The sequence below is a fragment of the Pygocentrus nattereri genome, chromosome 5, assembly GCF_015220715.1.
Source record: "Pygocentrus nattereri isolate fPygNat1 chromosome 5, fPygNat1.pri, whole genome shotgun sequence".
NCBI classification, from domain to species: Eukaryota; Metazoa; Chordata; class Actinopteri; order Characiformes; family Serrasalmidae; genus Pygocentrus; species Pygocentrus nattereri.
Genome location: NC_051215.1, coordinates 40,107,762 through 40,129,590, shown reverse-complemented (window position 1 = coordinate 40,129,590; position 21,829 = coordinate 40,107,762). Strand labels below are relative to the sequence as shown.

General features: G+C 40.7%; 2 protein-coding genes across 5 annotated transcripts in view; one reads left to right on the top strand and one right to left on the bottom strand.

Annotated features, from left to right (window-relative positions):
- ccdc85a (coiled-coil domain containing 85A) overlaps nt 1-16,773 on the bottom strand; it is a 28,815-nt gene extending 12,042 nt beyond the window's left edge. The window contains exons 1-2 of one of the 2 annotated variants that reach the window (XM_017722576.2): nt 16,049-16,773; nt 13,544-14,525 (exon numbers count right to left, since the gene is read on the bottom strand). In XM_017722576.2, the coding sequence (XP_017578065.1) occupies nt 13,544-14,525; nt 16,049-16,288 (1,222 nt within the window). In that variant the 5' untranslated portion in view covers nt 16,289-16,773. Of the gene's footprint in view, nt 1-13,534; nt 14,526-16,048 lie in introns of both variants that reach the window. The other variant, XM_017722566.2, reaches the window with a different exon arrangement.
- An 846-nt stretch (nt 16,774-17,619) lies between these two features.
- Nucleotides 17,620-20,980, top strand: soul2 (heme-binding protein soul2). Of its 3 annotated transcripts, none has more exons than XM_017722607.2 (6): nt 17,620-17,963; nt 18,101-18,271; nt 18,574-18,740; nt 18,868-18,994; nt 19,071-19,242; nt 20,611-20,980. In XM_017722607.2, exons 3-6 carry the CDS (start codon nt 18,609-18,611, stop codon nt 20,783-20,785), a joined length of 606 nt encoding a protein of 201 aa, XP_017578096.1. In that variant the 5' UTR covers nt 17,620-17,963; nt 18,101-18,271; nt 18,574-18,608; the 3' UTR covers nt 20,786-20,980. The 3 variants fall into 3 exon arrangements, with proteins under 3 accessions (XP_017578096.1, XP_017578079.1, XP_017578087.1); XM_017722590.2 differs by having other exon boundaries at nt 17,621-17,963; nt 18,562-18,740; XM_017722598.2 differs by lacking the exon at nt 17,620-17,963 and having other exon boundaries at nt 18,041-18,271; nt 18,562-18,740.
- The last annotated feature ends 849 nt before the right edge of the window (nt 20,981-21,829 follow it).

Below are 21,829 nucleotides of genomic sequence, written 5' to 3'. Positions count from 1 at the left end.
AGGTTATGTGAACACTGGAGCAGTTCAGGTAGGCACTATGTTTGGGAGAGTTAGCTACTGTCATACCGGTTTGAATCCCAATTCATAACCTCCAGCGGGATGCTGTAGCAGGTTACAGCCATGCAAGAGTTTCAAAGAGCATATTTCTTCCCTCCAAACAAAGATATATTTTTGAACATTTTACAACATTTTAAGTTTTTCTCCCTTGTACTCTGGCTGCCAAGTCAATTCTAAAGAGAGCTGCATTATGTACCCACCACGCTACAATATTTCATTTTGTTGTCGGAACAAAACCTTATATCTACAAAATGTTAACTTTACAGGAGAAACAAAAAACATACTTTCCTTTTTATGTAAGCAAATGGAACCAGACTTTTTTCCAAGCCATTTTGGGCCATTTCATTTGGTCCATTCATCATAATATTTACACACAGTGTAAAGGGCAACAAGCATTTTCAAACTATGTCAAAACCTGAAAAATGGCAAAAAAGGTACAAAAAAGATTAGTGCCTAACAAAGATAACCAACAAACCATCAAAACTCACTACAAACACAGTAAAGTAGTGAAAGACAGACTGTACACTGGTACTCTCATTCCCTCTCACTGGTTTGTAGAGGGTGGCTGAGTTCATCTAACACTCTAATCTTCTGGTACTACTAAAATAATATATTGTTATGCATGCCTTTTGCTGGGTTCTAAATAAAAAAAGCTATAAAAATAGTATGGTTCCTTTTTGGAAATCTGATTGCTGTCTTGTTAATTTGCTTACTATGTAAGGTTTAATAGTGCACAATTTAAAAAAGCAGTCCAATCAAGACAAGCTATATCAGGTTAAAACGACATTCTAAAGATCCTAAGGAAGCTTAAATTTATTGAGTTTATTAAAGCAAACTGATATCGTGCTATGTTTGGAAAACAGCATTAGTTGCAACTGCTGCATTTTCCTAATGAATTTCAGTCTCTATATACATTCAGCAGTTCACTTGGAAGTCAGTCAGGGTATTGCTAATTGAAAAATGTTTGTCAGTTCATCCACTCAGATGATGATATAGGGTGCAATACAATTGTTTATGCAGAAGGGAATTCATAAAGAAATGTCAGTAAGCTCTTGCATATTTCCTCCTCCTATACTGACAACTGCTCCATCTTGAGCTCATTCTCTCTGTCTAAGGCCACGCTCATCTGCATACAAATTTCATTCATTTTAATGGCCTTAGCAATTACCCAGCTCTGTTCCCCAATCTCCACCAGCCAACTGCCTCCTTCCTCATCTGAGTGTGGAGAGAGAGGGAGGTACTGATTCTTCCACCCAGCTGATCTATGCACTGTAGCTCAGAAGCACTGGGCCTCCGGGCATGCTCTACTGGAACTTCACACAACACCTGACCTTAATAAGAATGTTTGTTGTGCTGTTTGCATCCACGGATATGCTCCGTTTGTGAATTATAAAAGAATGTCTGTCAGTTTTCAGAAAATTCAGGTCTAAATAATTACTAGCACACTGCTATTTATCTACCACATGTAGAAGCGAGGAACACATTATTGTACCATACATAAGGCACTATGAATGGTTTTGTGTGGGTGAGTTTGGGCAGTAAATAAAGAAATGAAGAACCTTCGGCTTCTGCTTTCACTGCAGAGACACCATGCTTGCATCCTGCTTTAATATACGAAAAGACATCACAAATTTATATAGAATACACGTACTTTATTACATGCAGCAGAAGTTCAATGATGACCTCACCTCTAATAGTAGTAAATGTCTTACAACATTAGCCTAAGATAGTCCAGTCCATTTGCCACATTAGCTAAATGTGTTCAAGACATTCTCCTACATTAGCTAAAGGCATTCTAGGTACTTGCTCCATTAACTGAAGATCTTCTAGCTATTTTGCCACTCTGGTATGTGATATAGGTGTCTTTGGTACATTAACCTGTGGCAATAAAGATTTTGTCCTAGATGTAGTAATGTCAGGCAAAATATAATGTATGATACTGATGAAGTTAAAACAGCTTGGAGGATAACAATGTTTCTGTTTCTGTTATACTGTATACTTAACTATTTCACTAAAGCAATGAATGCCAATCCCCTCCCCAGCCATTAACCTTTTCCATCTGCCTTCGTTGTGGCATGTCAGCATACACTATCTTTCAAGAGTTTGGAATCACATCAGAAATTATATAAATATAAAAAGATGGATGTATGACATGATTATATTAAGATGACACTACTCCACGTTAACTCTTTCAACTAATTTCTACAAAAGCAGTAAAACGAGGATAATTTGGATATGTCCACAACAGTGAAGAGAGCTGTAGATGGTTCTATAATGATAAAGAAAGTTGTTGAACCCCAGGCTTATTACACACTAAGGCTTATTATTCAGTAACTACAGGGACTTCAGTGCAAACTGGTTAAGCTACTCTTAAGTTATAAAAGTTTGTAACTTGGGGCCTACTGGTGAACCACTGGTGAACTTTCAAAGCTTACACATGCACACACACATATAGATATATGTATGTATTTGTGTATGTACGTTAGCGGTGTCACAGTTACTACTGTGGCAAAAATACCCCTGCCTTTTTGACATTTCTCAAGAGAGTACCATGACCAAAAAGACTAACAAAAAGATGAATGTTGCTGAGAAATTGTGTTCATATACAGTTAATAATTTATGCCACTTTGATAGCCTAATGTGACATTGTGACCATCATGAAAGCCAAAAATATTGTACAGTCTGACCCTGGCATTAGATGTCTTCTTGGTTTGCATGTGATATCGTAGCTGGGATTTACTTTGGTGACCACTAAACTCAGCCTGACAGTAACTATATAGAGTCTTAGATTTGTCGAGTCAGTTTCCCATTCAAATAGCCTTTCTCCTTCACTCACCCATTCAAAAAGTACAGAACTACATCTAATACAATCTGATTCAGGTAAGAGTAGCATGCATTCATTTTGCAGCTTAAACTACAGGCGACTCATAGGGTCAAAAAGAACCAGCGTTAACAGCACAATTTTTCTAACTGCATAAAAGATTGCATTAATGCTTTATTATCACATAAACTTTGCCAGCTCTATCAAATAATAATGCAATTAATAGCAACATAATTAATGGTGACAGCCAAAATATACACTATATGAACAAAAAGTATTAGGACACCTATGCATTACACCCAAAGGAGCTTTTATGAAATCTCATTCTAAATCCATAGACATTAATGTGAAGTTGATCCCCATTTGCAGATATAACAAATTTCACCTCTTCTGGGAAGCTTTCTACAAGATTTTGGAGTGTGTCTGCAGAGATTTTTGCCCATTCATTCAGAAGAGCATTTGTGAGATCAGACACCAATACTAGACGAGAGGGCCTGGCTCAGAATCTCTAGTCGAGATCATCCCAAAGGTGTTTGATTGGGTTGCCGTCAGGGCTCTGTGTGGGCTAGTCAAGTTCTTCCACACCAGACTCACCCAACCATGCCTTTACAGAGCTTGCTTTGTGCACTGAGGTACAGTCATCCTGGAACAGAGAAGGGCTTCCCCAAACTGTTCCTGCAGGGTTGGAAGTATAGAATTGTCCAAAATGTTTTAGGATGCTGAAACATTGATTTCCCTTCACTGGTACAAAGGGTCCTGAAAAACAACCCAATAGCACTAGTCCTCCTCTACCAAACTTTTCAATTGGTACACTGCAGTCAAGGAGGTAGTGTTCTCCTGGCATTCGGCAAACCCAGACTTGTCCATCAGACTGCCAAATACAGAAGCGTAATTCCTCACTTCACAAAATATGTTTAAAGTGCGCCAGAGTCCTTGCAGTCCTATTATATGTCCAAATGTTTGTGGACAACCTTTCTTATTAGTGAATTATTAGTTAAGGTGCACTCACCGCTGACACAGGAGCTCAAATGGACACACAGCATGTATAGTCTCCATAGAAAAGTGTTGGCAATAGAAGAAACCTAGCTTTGAGAGCTATGAAGCTCCCAGCATTGGGCAGTGGAGCAGTGCAACTGCATTCTCTGGAGTGATGAAGCACTACCTACCTATGGGATGAGTTGGAGTGTTGTTTGTGATCCAGAACTAATCATCCAAAATCAATACTTGATCTCACTAGTGTTCTTGCTGCTAAATGCAATCCAATCCTTTTAGCAATGTTCGAATGTTTAGTGTAAAGCCTTCCTTGGCTCTTTCTTGTTATCCCTGACCAATACTGTGGTTTGATATTATGGCATAACACCTTTTTAAGGTGTGAGTAATGGTATGTGTTTAATATATCCAATCAATCAATCAATCGATCAATCAATCAAAGCACTGCATGCCTTCAGGTGATGTGCAGTCATTCTTTCAGTGCACATAGCATTAGCAGTAGCCCGCTTGCTGCATTCAGACTAAGCCCAAAAGCCCCACACAGAGCTTTCAGCCTGATACATGAGCAGCCTTCTGCCTTTTCTGCCTATGCTCAGAAATGTGAGCCTAGCTGTCTGAACCAAGAGCAAAAAGTGCAGCACTTTCACTGTGTAAAAAAACAAGCATCTCATCTCTTTCTCTGTCCTTCTATATCTCTTTATCTATTCTTTAAATCTTTTCAATTTTACACTTTTTAAGGTAGTACAAGAGCTATCTGCTGCTGTATACATCACGTCATGCTATAATCTAGAAAGAATAAACAACATAACTTTTAAAACATCAATAACTAACACACATAATGGATTTTTTTTTCTAAAATTCCATCAAGACAATCCTTGTGCCTACAGTAATATTTACATTTCTGTGCATAATAACAAAACTGAGATTTACAAAAACAATAGATATTAAAGTCTTTCATATCTACAGAATCCCTTCAAAGCATGATACAGAACAGTACTGTGAGCAGCTGCAAACGTGCACGCATATAGAATAGCAATACATGCAGTGCCCATGGCAAGGCCGAAAACACTAATGGGCAACTGATGATTCATCAGTGAAGCAGTCATCATATGTAATGCTGGTTTAAATTGACAAGGACATGCACCAGTGTGAATATACTCTCTATTTATAGCTCATGTTTAAATGGATCGTTTCAATGCCCCTGATGTGCAGTGGAGGACCCCCAGAGCTGCCAGTATTCATGTCACACCTGATGGCCTTCCCTGCTGAGCTGCTCCAGTCATATCTTCGGGAAATGAGCCGTCTATCTGTCCACTCATGCATCTGTTTAAATTATTTCTTGAATTTCTGTGGTCAGTCATACTATATCTGTGGAAAGGTGGTTAACCCTTAGAAGTCAGAAGTTACTTTATTGTAACTGCATAATTACAGACGTAATTACACAAATATACACTGAATTATGTTTACATTCAATTTACATTCTATATTGATAGCTTTAAGTCTGTGTGGTGAACTTGTAAATGTAAAGGGTGCCTTTTCTTTGTGCAAAACAAGCAAGTAGGAAAATAACTTTACATTAAATGTCATTTACAATACAAAATCTCTGTAAATCTAAAATATATCCAAATATCTTCTACTTACAAGCACAAATGTGACACCCATTGAAAATGTTGAATCCATACTTTCAACAGAGTTGTTGCACTTGTCAGGTAATTTTTTGAATTTCTAGAATCATAGATTAGCAAAAGCACAGATAAGTATGGTCAGTGTGCAGTATATCTGAGGTGTTTCAAAGCTAGTGATGGTCAATGGATGACCTCTCTGCTGCAGCAGTGACTCAGTGGCTCAGGATTCTGCAAGACTGCCCTCCTTCCACATGCAATAGCCACTCCTACACTGTACTGTGTAACATCAGCTCCCTCATAAATTCCCCTGTCAGTGGAAAAGGTCAGCAATGTAAGACTGATAGAGATATATGAGGGTGATATAATGAGACAGACTGCCTACAAAGACAGCATCATATAGAATAGGTGCTGCTAGTAGACGACTACATGAACATGTCAAGTAGTGCTGGGTGATGCTGTCTATGCTGACCTACCATTGTTGCATCACACAATAATATTGATTTTTAGCAATATTAGTATTAATAAAAATGCAGTATTGATTAAAATGCAGTTAACTGCAATGCATTTGTTTTGCTGGGTGCTTCAACATATATGAAGACTAAATAAATTATTTCTTTTTGGACTGTTTAGTGTTGTGTAAAGTTTATTTTGATGTAAGTTTGAGAGAAGAAACTACAACAAAACAAACAAATAATCAAATAGCTGTGGCATTTTCTTGAACAGACTACCAGAAGTAATATTAGACAACGATATTAATGCAAACTTTAATATCAAACTCAAATTAACATTCATACTGTGATATATTTGAGAAGAACTGTAATCTTGAATTTTATTGCTACCAGCCAGCACTAGTACTGGAGATTATCATTTATTCCCATGTGTTAACATGCTTTTTTTCAGCAGGGTATTATTAAATAACTGATAAATATTGTCACAGCCCTTTTTGAACACTGTGAGTAATCAGCTCTCATTCTGCCACGCTCTACATTTTTGCGGTTTAAGACTCACATAGTGGATGATTTAATCTAGCTTCTGTGGCTTGCACTAGACTGAGAGGATGTAACAGCAGATTAGGTAAGAGTCCTGCAGCTGTCTGACTGCTGCCCGCCCCCTCGCTGCCTCTCTCTAGGGAGATAATCAATGACTGCCCCTTTACACCCTCAGCCAGCAGGTAGCAAGGGCTTCTGGGTAAAGACCTCCCCTGCTCATCCATAGACCCTGCCAGCGGCCCTCTCAACATGAGACCTCTATATCTTTCATAAGCCCTCTAGGAGTCTATAAGCAGTAAAAAGAACAGATTCTAGACTGGTCACGACTAAGGGTGTTAACTTCCAAACTTGCAAGCCTGATGTGATTAGATTCCAATGCTGTGTCCAGTTTTGTTTCCCTTTTTTTGAGAAACTATTCAACTGCACTCTCTCTATGCAAGATTGGACAGGTTTAACAGAATGTTGGTAAGAACCTCACTTAACAATGATTTACAGTTACAGTGATATTCATGTCACATGATTTTTATTTTGTATGCATGTTAAAGGTCCCACTGTTAGGTTAGACATAGTTTTATTTGTGCAGTGGCAAATTTGTTGTTGCCATACCCCACCTGTGTAGTTTCATTACAACAATACAGTCCAGCTTGGTAGCAAAGCATTTTAAACTGGGAGCTCACCATTATGTAGCAAATCTAAATACAATGTTAGGTTTACTAGACTCTTTACTTAGCTTGGATGATGATAATGTTTACTATCTCCAAAACTACTGCAAGGTATGATATTCCTTACCTTAAAGCTAATAACTAAGGGCAGTCTTTTCTATTGTATACAAAGGGGACCGAAGGCCTGAAAGCACTAATGAAAATGATATTTGGCTTTCTTTTCTAATTTAATGAAGGATTTTCATTACAAATTGTATTGTTGTCATTACAAGCTCAAATGAAAAGTTAAATTAATTTTGAATTTCTTAGTATTTGATGTGTCCTTATTTTGCTTTTATGACAGCTTGCCTGCATGCTGGCATGGTCTCCACAAGTCTGTGCAAAAGCCTTTGATGCACAGCAGAACAAATTCTCCTGAGGGTCATCTAACTGCAAGACTCAATGGAAGAGATAAGACTAAAAAAAGATCTTTTTGTACATTCCATAAAAGGATGGCAAGGCAAAAAAATCACAAGATACATGAAACAGAACAAAAGAACAACAATTTGTGCTACCAATTATAGTGATGTTCAATAGTTTTAATTATCAGCCAAAACACTTTTTACCAACATCGTGTAAAGCTTGTCCAACCTGACCACAGTCACTATTTGTTGCCAAACCACAGATAAGTTAAATTTTATGATTCAATTAAATTATATTACATTATTTTACTACAATGTAGAATTGTACAGACTGATGTGAAATGAGACTGGAGCAACAATTAATTAAAAAAATATCTTTTTTAGTAGAGCATTATAGACACTCAAAACAAAAAAACAATAAGTTTTTTGGGGGATTTTTTTGGCAATAGAATTTTATTTTGGCTGAAAAATGAGCACCTACTTTTCTGAGTACTATTGTAATTGACTACAATTTTTACAATTGTGCTAATGTTCCAAAATCAATGCAGATGATTTACCACCTTGGTAATGCATCGCTACACTTTTACACCCCTTGTCCCACCTATACGTAGAGCACAAGCCTTCCACTGACACACTGGGATGTCTTCCAGGGAACATTAATGATGTATCCTAAGGCCAGTATCTGAAATGGATAATGTGGATCATTTTCACTGTGTTTAATTAGACCATTAAGAGATTAGCTGGAACGGCGGAGAGTAAGAGCTGACAATATACGCTGTTCAACAAGACAGCAGAGTTTATACAGGCTTGTGTCAGGAGCTGATAATGTTAACTACACATTTCTGAAAATGATGGTGACTAGATAATGTATGTGGCACCAATACCGATGGCTTGAGCACAGTGAAGCAGACTTGAAAGCATTAAGTAAAGTTAAGATACATTTTTATTCTAACAGATTTATCTGTCTTGCTTCTATCAGGGAAGCCTTTAGAGAAATGTATGTTTTTTCTTCCATTTTCTATATTATATGAAAAAAGAATGCATGTCTAAGGGTGAGTGCATACACCAGGGAACTAGAAAAAAAAACTAGAGTTGCATTGGCTGCAAGTGTGAAGGACACTGCAAAGGCCTAATAGCACGTGAATATTATCCTCCACCAGCATATAGTGGTGTTCACATGAGTTGGTCTTGTGATGAGGCAAGAAAGGCCTGAATCAACTGCTTATTCCTGAGCTAATGTAGGATCAATAAGACACCATAGCCTTCTACTTTGCACAATGCATTCATCCACTCTTCCTTTTCTACACTGCATGCAAGCACAGATGCAGACATTTCACATACTACAGTGAGCATGAATATTTATAGCTTACGGCATTAGTGACAACAAACAGGGATCACTTGGGGAATACATGGCTGTCTATTTGGGTGACAGCCTAGCTGCATTTGAATTTCCATTTAACTGTGAAAGAAGCAAACAGCCAGTAATTATGCCGATACATTCAAGCTCGGTCAATGTGGGCTGGGCCACAAAAAGATGAGTAGATTTAAATTAGTACTGGAGAGCAACGTTTCTGAGAAATGCTCCATAACAGTTACACAACCTCACAGCACCCAGCATGGCCTTCTTCTCAGAAGTGGATTTCAGCGTTAGAATCAAAGGGAGCAAAAAGGGCGGCCTGACGCACATCTCCACCAGCCGCTGGATCTCATGAGAAATGAAAGGGATAAATTAAATTAAATTCTTGTTAAATGTTAAAGCAAGCACGCAGATACCAATCCTCCCTCTTCAATTCAACGAGAGGCTTAGCTTCTGAATGAAATTACTGCAAATCACCAAAACAGTACACTGTCACATCAGCCTTGAACTACGCCGAATGCCCACGAAGCATGAAGCGTAAACAGTGAGCAGGGCTTGTTCTCTGTCGCATTACCAATGCAAATGCAGCCCATCTATGGCATTATTCATTATTTACATGAGGCACCTGATTGACAGACAGTTTGAGCTTCCTCACAGAAGGCCCTGGGGAACACACATACACACACACAAAGACCCTTCAGAAACAGACCAACAGGACAGCCCTGGGTAGTAGAGCTATATTTAAGGTGAAGCTGGTCAAGGTCACAGGCAGTGTCCTCTGTGAGAGAGGCTGATATCTGGCTGGGCTGTTGGCTCTCCCTGGGGCTCCGAGAGCAGTATTGATGGGACAGAGTGTGGAGATATCAAACCTGGCTCTCCTGGCTCACTCTGGCTAAGAAGGGAGTTATGATAATGCAACACTGATAGGCTAGTGAAAGGAGGGGAGAGATGTTCTATTAGATATCTTTGCAGAAAGGGAACATTTCAAAAGGCCAATCTGAACTTGAATCAAACCTAAACCTGAGTGTAGTATGATTATAACTTGCCAAAATAATATCCCCTAAAATAGGGCCAAAATATCCAAAAAGGCTCAACGGCACAGTATATTTACTAAGATTAAGCATACATCCATGATCATCATAAAATCCTCAATAAATAAGTAAGCTATGTTTGGCCGCTTTTTGTTGGCCTCCACTCTCCAGCCATATATAAACTAGTAGTAGAATAAAGCGAGGTCCCAAACCTGGAAATGATCCACCAAACAGGTAAATATGTTCATACGTTTCATCAAAAAGTTACTGTCCCTAGATTATTATCCATTGGGCTGTTTATAATTTATTGTGTGCTGAATATGATCTATTAATTACACCCAAACAGAGCTTGATGCTGCAAACCAAGAGGGCAGCTAAAAGCAGCCATGCCCCAGAGATAGAGGAGAAAAATAAAAAGAAATCTGTCTGTCCAAACCCTCTTATGGGATAATCCAGCCTGGCTGGCCACGGGTAACATGGACACACTGTAATTCCCTGCTTGGATTGTTGGCACAGGATTTTAGCAAATGGCAGAAATGCATGTGAAAGAGCGGGGGGAGGTGGCTGGGGTCGCTCTAGTTTGATGAAATTCTGTTAGGCCAAAAATGGACCAAAAATGGCTGGTGTAGATCGCTATTGTCAGAGGTATGGCCAAGTCAGAAACTATTTAGCGACAATAGGTCCTGGGGGCATGAGTTTCTGGAAAAGAACTTCTAAAGGAGCTTAAGACTAAAGAAGTGAGAGAGTGCCACGTTGGAATGGTGGCTCAAATATGCTAAAGTGTCTTTGTGAAACAGTTTAATAGGATCTGCAAATTTGTGAAATTGAGATAAGAGAGAGAACAAGGGCAAGATGGAGACAGAGTAGAGTGAGAAATAGAGAGAGACAGTGAGGGACGGACAGAGAGACAGAAAATGTGAACAGCTCTTCTCTGCTTACACTTCCCCACGCTGCTGGTGTCAGAGATGTGAACGAACAGCAATCAGAAGGATTTATCTCAGTAAAGACCATCTGCAGAAAAGCTTTCCACTCTGTACAAAGTACTGTCTGCTTAGAAACACACTACACAGCACAGAACCTCCAGTCAGCTCCACCACTGTGCCACCTCCACTGCTATGTCCACCAGGTCAAATGTTACCAGCACGTATGATAAGATTCCATACGTTGACTGTCAAAACCATCTTCCACCAGTGTGACAACTGCCTCTTTAGTTGCTGCAGAGCATCTGGATGTGTCTTCCAGTGCAGTGAACTCAGGTGTTAATTAGCTGCTGTTATCTGCCTCTTAAACGCAGCGTAAGGTAAACAGCACTGCTTCAGGAAGTGTCCTGTGGCCTTGGCTAGCTCCACAAGTCAGCACTTTCCCCCTTCAGGAAATCATTAGCAGCCTGCTGCTGGAGAGAATGCCTGCCACACACCAACAGCAGTGGCTGATATTTTTTCTTCTTTGTTCTGCACACACTCATTATCCCATTTACAAAGAGACAAAAGCAAATCGAGATGGGGACAGAGACTCTATATTACTGGAATAGCAACACCCATTATACCTTAATGTAATTTCTTGTCAGTGATGTGAATATGGCCTCATTTGTTCCATCACACACACATATTAACAATTAACCTGTCACCTTGTAAATCTACATGTAGGACTAAACCATAATTGCCTAGGTGATTGAGATTTTGGCGCAAGGGTTGTCTCAATTACTCAAAGTTGACTCAATTCAATCAAATTGTACTTTCTTGATGAATCAGCTTGGTGCCATTTAGATGTTCAATTTCTATTTGAATGCCTCTGTGCCATTTGAAGGTCATTATAAAGCGTTATAATGTCATTAAAGGTCATTATAAAGTGTCCAGCAATCTGAACATACTACACAAGTACAGAAACCAACACCAGCATCACTCATTAATGCATGTGTCTGTGCTTCCAAATTGCACTAAGAATATGAATTAAGATTAAATGTTTGCTGTCACATATTTGATGTACATGAACTAAAAGGTTTTGTTTAAGTTTAGCTGTACAGCTCAGCAGATAGTCACAAGGTTGAGTTAAGCTTTACTGAGCGATTAACTGTAAAACTGCAATATGTAGGCTAAATATCCATGTTTAAACGGACCTGGCTTAAGTAGTATTAAATCCTGTGTGGGTAATGAATGTACACCACCACTAGCCTGATGCTAACATAACACTGAAAATTTGCATTATCATAAGGATAATTCTCAGGTTACTTAGAACATGAAGATTTCTGCAGCTATATGATGATACATAGCCAAACAAATTCATGAAAGGACTGGTTAAAAGCAGCATTAAAGAGCACTCCAAATTTCTCAAATTCTGGCAGAAAACTTTAAAAGCATTGCCTGCAGATACTTTGATAATGCATATTTTAAATTCTACTGGATGTGTTTCTATGGCACAATTTTTTTATGTATTCTCCAAGGCTTCCTTTTATCCTTTTAAATAAAGAATTTAAAAGGCATGACAGAGTATTTTATTGGTCAGCCTATTTTTTAAAAAGAATTATTAAACAGTAGGCAGACTGCATGATAATAAAAATAATCAATAGCAGCAACTTTAATATAAAATGTTGATCATATCACCCACACCTATGTATGTATGTATGTATATTAGGCTATATGGAAATATGTATTAATTATTCAGGTATGAATTGAATGTAGTGCGCTGGGACAATTAGATTTGATTTTAAGATAACACCAAAATTAGTGAAGGCCTTTTCAGCAAGGTTCAACTTACAGAGCAAACTTTGTCGGAGCAAAATGCTGAGTGTGTGTGCATGTACAAGAGGCCATGTACAACAACATGTGTATACAGTACTTTAGTGTAGTGTACATGTACTGCAGTGCTTGGCTTCCCACACTTCACATTCGGTTTACAGAATTCATTATGAACTACAGCTATTCCCATAAGGGGAATTCAAAATCTCTGAGGTACTAATGAAAGGGGAGGGTGTCATGAAAATTAAGCAAAAGAGAGTGGGAGAAGAGAGCAGAGCGATAACCCTGTTTCTCTTTACTGCAACTGCTGCAGTGCTATTGCTGCTGCAGTTTTCAGTTTGTCACTGCACTCACCTGGAAGAACAAGGCAAAAACAGTGGTGTCCACTCCTGGTCCTGTTAGGTAGCACTGTCTTCTGGCCTTTTGTTGGGCATCTGAACTTTATGCTTTGTGAATGGTTACAGTTCCCACAGTTGGGCTCCAGTGTGTAATTGGATTCCGAGGCATAAAAGCACAAGCTGATTGAGCAGCTAAAGCCTGCCGAAATCATGGCCCTTGAGAACCAAGACTGGACACCACCGACCTTTACCAGAGATCAGGCGTTCTGGTAGACACTAACAGCCCTGTTCTACCTCCTCAAGGCCACGGCTGAGCTGTGCAAAGGAAAATTTAACTAAATGTAGATCATGGCTCATTGAATGGGATGGTTAAGTGCCTGACTATAGGGTGTTTTTTTGGTTGTTTTTTTTTTTTTTTGGTTGTTTTTATTGATGCCATCCATGATGACTGATGACCATCCCTTTGCATGTAGTGTACTGAAATGGCCCTCAGTGTAGGGTGCTACAGCAGGCTCCAGTCGGACCCACCATTCATACCGCTGTAGATGCTCCGGTGATGCGGGGACATCTCATCTCCTCCTGACCTCCTCTGGGCCACTTCCCGGCCTGGACTTCCAAACTTGCCATGTTCTGGGCTCGCACCGTACCCGTGCCTCAGCATCTCAGGACTCCCTGAAATCACACGACCTTTTTGCAGGTGCTCAGGCGTGCCTGACAGAATCTGTTTAGGCTCAGGACTTCCACATGCGCTCCCGATGCTCCCCCTGTGCTTCTGAAAGAGGTCAGGGCTTCCAGGAGGCTGAGAGGACACCAGCAAGTGCTTGGAGAACTGCTCCGGGCTGCCTCTAGACAGGCCTTTGATGAGCTTTTCTGGGCTGAGACCTCGCAGACCCTTATGGTCGGGGCTAGAGAAGGAGCCACAGCGAGGCCGGCATACTTGAGGAAAGGTGTGAGCAGCATATTCCGGGCTGGTGCTCCGTCTGCGACCAGAGTGTTCCGGGCCTGGGCCCTCTTCCCCTGAGCCTGACCGGGGCTTGTGGAGGAGTTCAGGACTGCCCCCCGCTGAACCGGCCAGTAACTGATGCTTGTGCGTGAGGTGATCCGGGCTATCTGTGCTGCCAGCACTGGAAGTGCTACTCCCATCCCCAACGTCCCTCAGCAGCCCTGGCCCAGGCACACTGGCATGGGACAGGCTGCTCTGGCTATCGATCGAGTTCCGACAACCCGCTGGTGCTGCGGTGCCCACTGATCCTCCTGTGTTTGTGCCCTTCTCCTCATCTAGCATGAGACACAGTTCCCTCAGTTCTAAGTTCTCCTTCAGCACCTCCTCCTGCCTCTGCTCCAGCTCCTTCAGCTTCTGTAGGTAAAGCGTCACCTCCTTGCGCATGATCCCAGCGCTGTAGCGGCCAAGGCGCTGCCACTCCCTCGAGACCTTCTTCCCCTTCTGTCGGTCGTCATCCAAGAAGCAGCAAAGATCCCGCAGCTCCTGGTTGTCCTCCTGCAGCTTCTGATTCACCTCCTGCAAAGGCAAGGAAAGAAACGACTCAACAGCAATGTCAAAGGAAGGACAATTCAGTGCAACACTACAGCTATTAAGAAGTTCTTAACAATACTGCAGTAAAGGAGAGCTGATACATACACAGCATACAAAACAGAGACATTAACGTAGTGCTCTCTACACACATTTCTCTGTGTCTTGAAACAACAGCCAGGATTTAGCAAAACACCTTCAAGGCATCCCTTGGTTTAGCTCTTCACTAGCAAAAATATGTAGACATGTTAGTGTGTGTGTTTTTATTTAAATATTTCTCTTGTTGCAGTACTAAAACTAGTAGAGTATTTCCAAAGAAAAGCTTTACAATTTTTTACACACATACAAACATTTTGAGGGTTCATACATGTACATACACAAACCTAAATACCTAAATAAGGACACCTAAATAAGCTCTTCATGACAACTGACATAGACCTACAAAAACATTTATAACCACTTATTCTGACAGGCGTTATAACATGCTATGTTGTTTCACCCAAAAAGGTATCATGAAACAACCCCGAGTCAGAAAACATTATTGCCACCTGAGACAGGCATTATGTCAACTTGACATTAAAGATGACAAAAGCAGCCTTTATGTCAGATGATGCTTATTGCAATAAGCCTTCATTAATGTTTATGTAGGTTTAAATAAATTGTCAAGATGAGCTTATGTAGGTGTCACACAGCCTTATGGACACTCTGACCTACAGTAAATTTTACTGGTTACACATCAATGGGGCTATTCATTAACTTAAAGCTGCTTAGCCAACTGTGTGGTGTTCATTTATTCTTTTGTTATGCAATAAACTCTTAATCTTAATTTATTCTCAGAAGTTCTATTTGCTCCTCTCCAAGGCCATAGCCCAGAGGTGGGTGTAAAGGACACAGGGAAACTGTAATGCAATATCCCTACAATAGCTTTGGGCATAAGCACCTTGCTCCAGGGTACAATGCCAGAGAAAGGACACTTGACCTCCAGTGTTAGGTCAACAACCATGAAACCTCCTGCTCCTCCACATTCTGATCTCTGGCATGAGGCCTCAACCCACTGAGTCATTGCTGCCCTTCAGAACATCTATGACTGAAAACTGCCTCACACACCTTCAGAATACTAAACAAGCTGGGATACTGGCTTTGACTCATCTGGCTCTGTATCACTCATGTCCCCCAAACTTCCCTGCATTCATAATCCAGCTCACAAAATCAAACAAGCAGAACATTGTAGCCAACATTCTGTTATGATCTGAGCATCCATAAGCAACTATGCCCATGCATCTATCCTAGTTTCCTACAGACATGATTTTATACAATCACATATTTGTCAGAAAACTTAAGTGTTAAGCATTGGATCATATCAGAGTTGATAGAGTACTCTTAGCTGTCTTAGTACGTTCCTCCTAAAACAAAAACCCCTCCATGTATCAGCAGTGGCTATAGGTGTAGTGGACAGTGCTATTCTATGCAGCCAGGCACTGGCATCGTCATCCACCTTAGCTCAGTGATACCTTCAGTCCCCGGATCTCGTTCAGGTGCTGCTGAAGCCTGCGGTTCACTTCTCTGATGAGGTTGCTGTGGTCCATGATGACGCTCATCTTCTCCGATTCGGCTTTGCGCAGCCTCCGCACCAGCTCCTCCTTACTCCACTTGAGGAGCTCCTCGTCCGTGAGTTTAGACAGGTCTTCGGCACCACTTTCAGCCTTTTTGGACATGGCTGACTGCGGCTGAGCTTGGCTGGGCTTCTCCATTCTTCTTTAACCGACTTCAGCCGGCGCGCAGGAAGCTCCAGCAGGCTGAGCTGTGGCTGAGAGACAGGAGCAACCCGGCGCCCTGGCCGACACTTTCCAGAAATTTCCTTCCTCAGAAGATCCAGCCGGAATTACGAGACGCTCGTGCTGACCCTCTTGGTGCTATCCATACTGAAACTGCAGCGCTCAAAGCCCCCAGTGCCGGCTGGCCGCTTCTTCTTCTCTTGTGGGGAAAAAGACCCGTGTCTTTACGGAAGAGCCCCTCTCTCTTCCCGTCTGCCGCCGCTTATCGTGCCTCCCTCTCCCGCCATGGAGCTACGTGTAAGACCGGCCTTTCTCACCGCTAAAGCACCATCGCTCCGGGGGCACGGTGCGGGACTGCAGCGCACGCGCCCTAACGCGCGCGCGCACACACACACACAAACACACACACACACACACACGCGTGCGCTCGCTCTCTCTCTCGCTCTCTCTCTCGCTCTCTCTCTCTCTCTCTCTCTCTCTCTCTCTGTCTCTCTCATCCACATATGTCTCACGCCCCCCTTAACCTAATGGAGATGGCTTTTTAGTGATCTAGCGCCATCTGGCGTTTGTATTGTGTTTGTATGCAAGATCCCTGGAAATGTTCGAAAACACGTCTGATTCAACATAAATATATAAACAAAAGCTTCATAATTAAACTTCAAACACATGCACATTGTAATATATATATATATATATATATATATATATATAGAGAGAGAGAGAGAGAGAGAGAGAGAGAGAAAGAGAGAGAGAGATAGGATCTACATATTATGCATACATGTCTATGTATGTATATGTACACATACATATGTACAATTTCTGCTGGACCCTTTATGATATATGTGTGTATATGTCCATATGGCCACACATCAGGAAAGAGTTAAGAACCATATACGCATACAACAGGTTTCCATCACAGAGAACCATTCAATCATTTATGTATCACTTATGTATTCAAATAGCTCTGTATACTATTACTTGTCCTTAAGAACTTGTAAAGGACCACTTTCTGAGTATATCCACGCTTTCCCTCAGTGATCAGCAGGAGCATTGCAAGATGCAAGCCATGTTTAATGCTGCTGTGTACACTGTAACTGTCCTCATGAGTCTATCTTGAACTGGTGGCATTTGAATTGAATGGGCAGGAGAGCACACATCCTTGTTTATTGTGAATATAGTGCATAGTCATGTAATGAAAGAGCACACAACAGAGCACACAGGGGCTGCTGGGAAATGTCACGGTTTGAATAGGGTGTTGTTTCGGATATAGGTCAGCAGGCTCACTGTCATTTACTCCAAAGGTTCTGGTGAGGTGAGGATGATGGTTCTTGTTCATTGATCTGACCTGCTGTTGAAAAATATATGAATCATCACTGCGGTACGAAGACAGATGGAGCTCTGGCACCACACTGGTTTTAGGTTCTTAAATAAGTAGTTAAGGCAGAACAATGAGACACACTTAATACCAGGGACAAGGATATACATTTCAGAAATGCTTTAGCAAGACTTTGCAAGGAGAGAAGCAAACAAGTGGTGTGTAGGTCTGTAATTAGTACACACAAGAGACAGGTGATCTCAAGTGAGCCGGTCCTAAGCAGGAGAGGGCCAATCAGGAACGGAAGAGCTAATGACTAATGCAAGTCTCCCTTGGGTGAGTATCCCTGGCAGTTTTCTATTTTTGACCTGCGGTTGAATATTTATTTATTTATTTATTTATGCTCATAATTAAGACCAAAGAGAAAAGCCCCATTATTTAATCCTTGTTTTAATTTGCCCTTTTTTTGCCAGTGTCCTGTACTGTAAGATCTATAGATCCTGTAACTGAGATGAGTGGTAATTGCCTGGGGGATTAACCTGTAAAACCAGTCGAGCTAGCAAACGCTCCACCCTTCCCTCAAGACAACAATCAGTGCTGTTTCCTTCAGCAACCAGGTGCTGTAGCAGATACAGCAACAACAGGTAACTTTACTATTTCTACTCTTATCTTATTCTTATTCTGTGTAATGCCTAATACTCAGAACATGCACTATATTGTTTATAAAAACTGCAAAACCTTACTGTAGAATATATGAAAAATGTCATGGCATTCTCAGCCCACAACAGCATTTTCAGAAAGCGGGCTTGTTTGTCTTGGTTTTCAGGTCTCTTTTAAGCAACCATGCATTTAGCCAAATTAGTAAAACTAAGTATGAATAATGTTCGCGTCTGAGGGCGTATCCTCAATTATCTGCCTGTTTGTCCACCTTGAGGTTTATTTCCAGAAATACTGTGGTGCCTGAAGAGCCATTGTGAAGGGATGAAGACCATCATGCCTGTTGCTTTTTGCCTTCTGTCCGTGGTTCTTCTCCCTCTTGGACAGTGTTGGGAAGCACCTTTGTTTTGCCATGAATATGAATGTCCAGAGTTCACCGTGGTAAACACATATGAGGTAGGTCTGCAGATGTTTTTAATCTTTCTTCCTGATATAAATTTGTCTTCACAGTCAATACCATAATGTAAGTGTAGATATGATGGTAGCCTTTGGTTCTTATTCCTGGTCTGTGATGCTTGAACAGTCTTTTGAGGAGCGCCTCTATGCCTCCAGTCGGTGGATTACAACAGACATCACAAGCACCGATAACCACGACGTAGCAGATGGATTTTGGAAACTCTATAAGTACACACAAGGAGAGAATACTGAGAGTAAGTTAAGATACAAGATGTGTTTAAATCCTAAGAGACAGCACGTGTAAAAAGCTTGCTGTGTTTCATTCTTTAGAAAGGGTGATTCCCACAACCAGACCTGGGCTTGTGTCAGTGAATGAGGCCGGTGAGAACGGACAACGTCAAGTGTCTGTCTCTTTCTACGTCGCCCCAGACACGGTCCTCCCTCACCCGAATGATGATACCATTAAGGAAATAACCAGACCCAGTGGCACGATCTATGTCAGGTAAGCCCACCAGTGTAATCTGTATAGATTCAGAAGAGCTTTGAAAGACCAGAAGTGTTCCACTGACTGAAGTTAACTTAATGTTTTAAGGGTTAGGCCATTGAATTATTTTCAAAGTCTTTTGAAAGACTTCGGGGAGATGGGACTGTAATACTCACCCCCCCAACCCAAACCAGTTGCCTCCACAGCTGGTGCAGCCTGTAACAAAACTCATTCTTCATTTTACAATTAACACTTTTAATACATGTAAATCACAAAATTCTTATTCTATTTAGTTAAGGTAAGCTGTATGCTTTGCTCTTTAGTGGTCTTCTCTTTAATGTTCCAAATTGTTGGTGATTTTATTAAATATTATTTGTTTTTGGGTTTTTTTTGTTTTTTTTGACTAAGCCGAACAATATATTAGGAGAATCAACCTCTACTACTTTGCATTGACTACCTAATATAATCTTAAACGATATTTACTTCAGGGTAAATAAAATCATACTTCTGGATTTACAGCAAGCTATATTTTGAGGATTGAAAGGGAATATTCACTCAAATGCTGGACCACTTAGAAACTTGCTTTGGTTCAGATGTTCTCTCAGCTTGCCTGGGCACAAATGTGTGGTGTTTTTTTTTTTTTTTTTTTTTTTTTTTTTTTTTTTTTTTTTTTAATTGATCAAAGAATTTGTCTAAAATGCAAAATGTTTTATATTTATATAAATATTTTGTATTAAATCTAGCCGTTTTGTGCACATGGGTCTTTTTTATGACAAAACAAAAAAAATTCCAATTTTGTTTGGGAATAAAACAAAAAAATTAAATATTCAAATGGGTACAGTTGGGTGTTCATACATGGCTGTTTAAAATAAAAGCCATAGCTTAGCTCATTTAAACCCAACTCAGTTAGGTAAACATTTTTTTTTTTACATTTCAGGTAAAAATCAGAATGTTTTTTATTTATTTATTTATTTATTTATTTATTTATTTATTTTTAACTCAATTTCCCTCTGACTTTAACTCTTCACCAATTGTGCTTTCCACTGCATGGTACAGCTCAACTCGACCCGACTTGATTTTGGTACCAATTTATTTTCCACTGCAGGCATAGTACCCCTCAATGTAGCTAATCATCATAGCAACACCACATGAAACTTCTAGGATGTGAAGGAGACAAATTTTGTTCATAAGCTACTTATGGTAGCAAGAAAAAACACCTTGTGGTGTTTTTCCTTATCATACTGGATTTAGTTGGACATGAATAGGTAAATAGTTTAAGGTAGAGCCACTCTTATGTATATACATAAACTGTCCAAGAGTGTCCACTCTTGTTGATTCAGTCATGCGCTCTTTTACCAACACACCTTTTTCTATTATGTCTGTCAGGGTATTTTCTGGTGTGGCCTCAGAGTCTGATGCCATAGAGAACAAGAATAAGCTGAAGGAGGACCTGCAGACCGCAGGGAAGCTGTTTGATAAGAACAGATTTGACGGGGCTGGATATGAACCTGTGTGGATCTTAATCAACAGACACAATGAAGTGTGGATCCATGCTGCCTGATAGCTGACACGTCTTCTAAACACTATGGATCATAAATGCTGTCACTAACATAACTGCATTATCTCTCTTATTGCATGTGCACGATTATATGTTCTTCCTGTGCAATAATTATGTGTACCTCACTGTTTCATTAAGGATTCCTTAAAAATAAAATTCAAGCATGCACTTCTTCAGTGTGTGCAGTACAGAAGTGTTGATCTGTTGTAGCCATTTTATTATAAAACTTCTATATTTTGCAGTCATGTGGGATTTTCTGGTGTTCGGTGCTTTATACTAATAACAGTGACAGGGTTACTCAAATCCGGCACATTTCATCCGAATTATATTTACGGTGATGAGGTTCAGACCTGATAAGATCCCAATTTGTAAAGGGAGGTTCTTTCTCCAAGGCAGGGGTCAACACCCCTCCTCCTGGAGATCTACTTTCCTGCAAAGTTTAGTTCGAACCTGCATCTAACATTTGTACCCCAGGCTCAAGGAGGACGCTGGGGGCAGGAGAAATGGTCACAGCAGACAGTCCTTTAATCACACATCAAATTAATACAATACAAAACCTACGCTAGCCGCTTTTCAGTGGCTTCAGTAGCTTTTAAGCTAGCTAGACTTCTCAGTCTTTCTTACTGAAGCTTTTCAGCTCTTTAGGCCTCTGCTGCTGCTCGCCTCTCTCTCGCTCTGCTCTCTCTCTCGCTCTGCTCCCTCTCAGCTCTTTTTAAAAGGCCGCTCACACTGCCAGCCAGATCAGCATCAGTTGGCTCTCATTAAGGGCAGCGTAAGCACCCGAGTCAAGAGGGAGTGAGAGCGAGCCGCTCTGCCTCACCATCGCCGACCCCGGCTTGCAACTCGGCTTGGGACTCGCTCCTTGCCCTGGTGCCTGTTATGGCCGTCACCATCGTCCTCCTCCTCCCACTGTCACTCCACTGGTCTAAGGCGAGAGTTTTTTTGGAATTCTGTTGTGTCAGAGCGCTCGAGGTCTCCTTTTTGAACCTGTTTGAAGTGGTCTTACATTACAGCAAAATATGCCCTCCCTTCAAATCATAGAAACCT

Bases quoted from the DNA above. Each gene is read 5' to 3' on its own strand.
- soul2 (XM_017722607.2), top strand. From the start codon at position 18,609: ATGAAGACCATCATGCCTGTTGCTTTTTGCCTTCTGTCCGTGGTTCTT. The intron at 18,995-19,070 runs GTAAGTTAAGAT...TTCATTCTTTAG, and splicing joins ACAAGGAGAGAATACTGAGA to AAAGGGTGATTCCCACAACC. The intron at 19,243-20,610 runs GTAAGCCCACCA...TATGTCTGTCAG, and splicing joins AGTGGCACGATCTATGTCAG to GGTATTTTCTGGTGTGGCCT.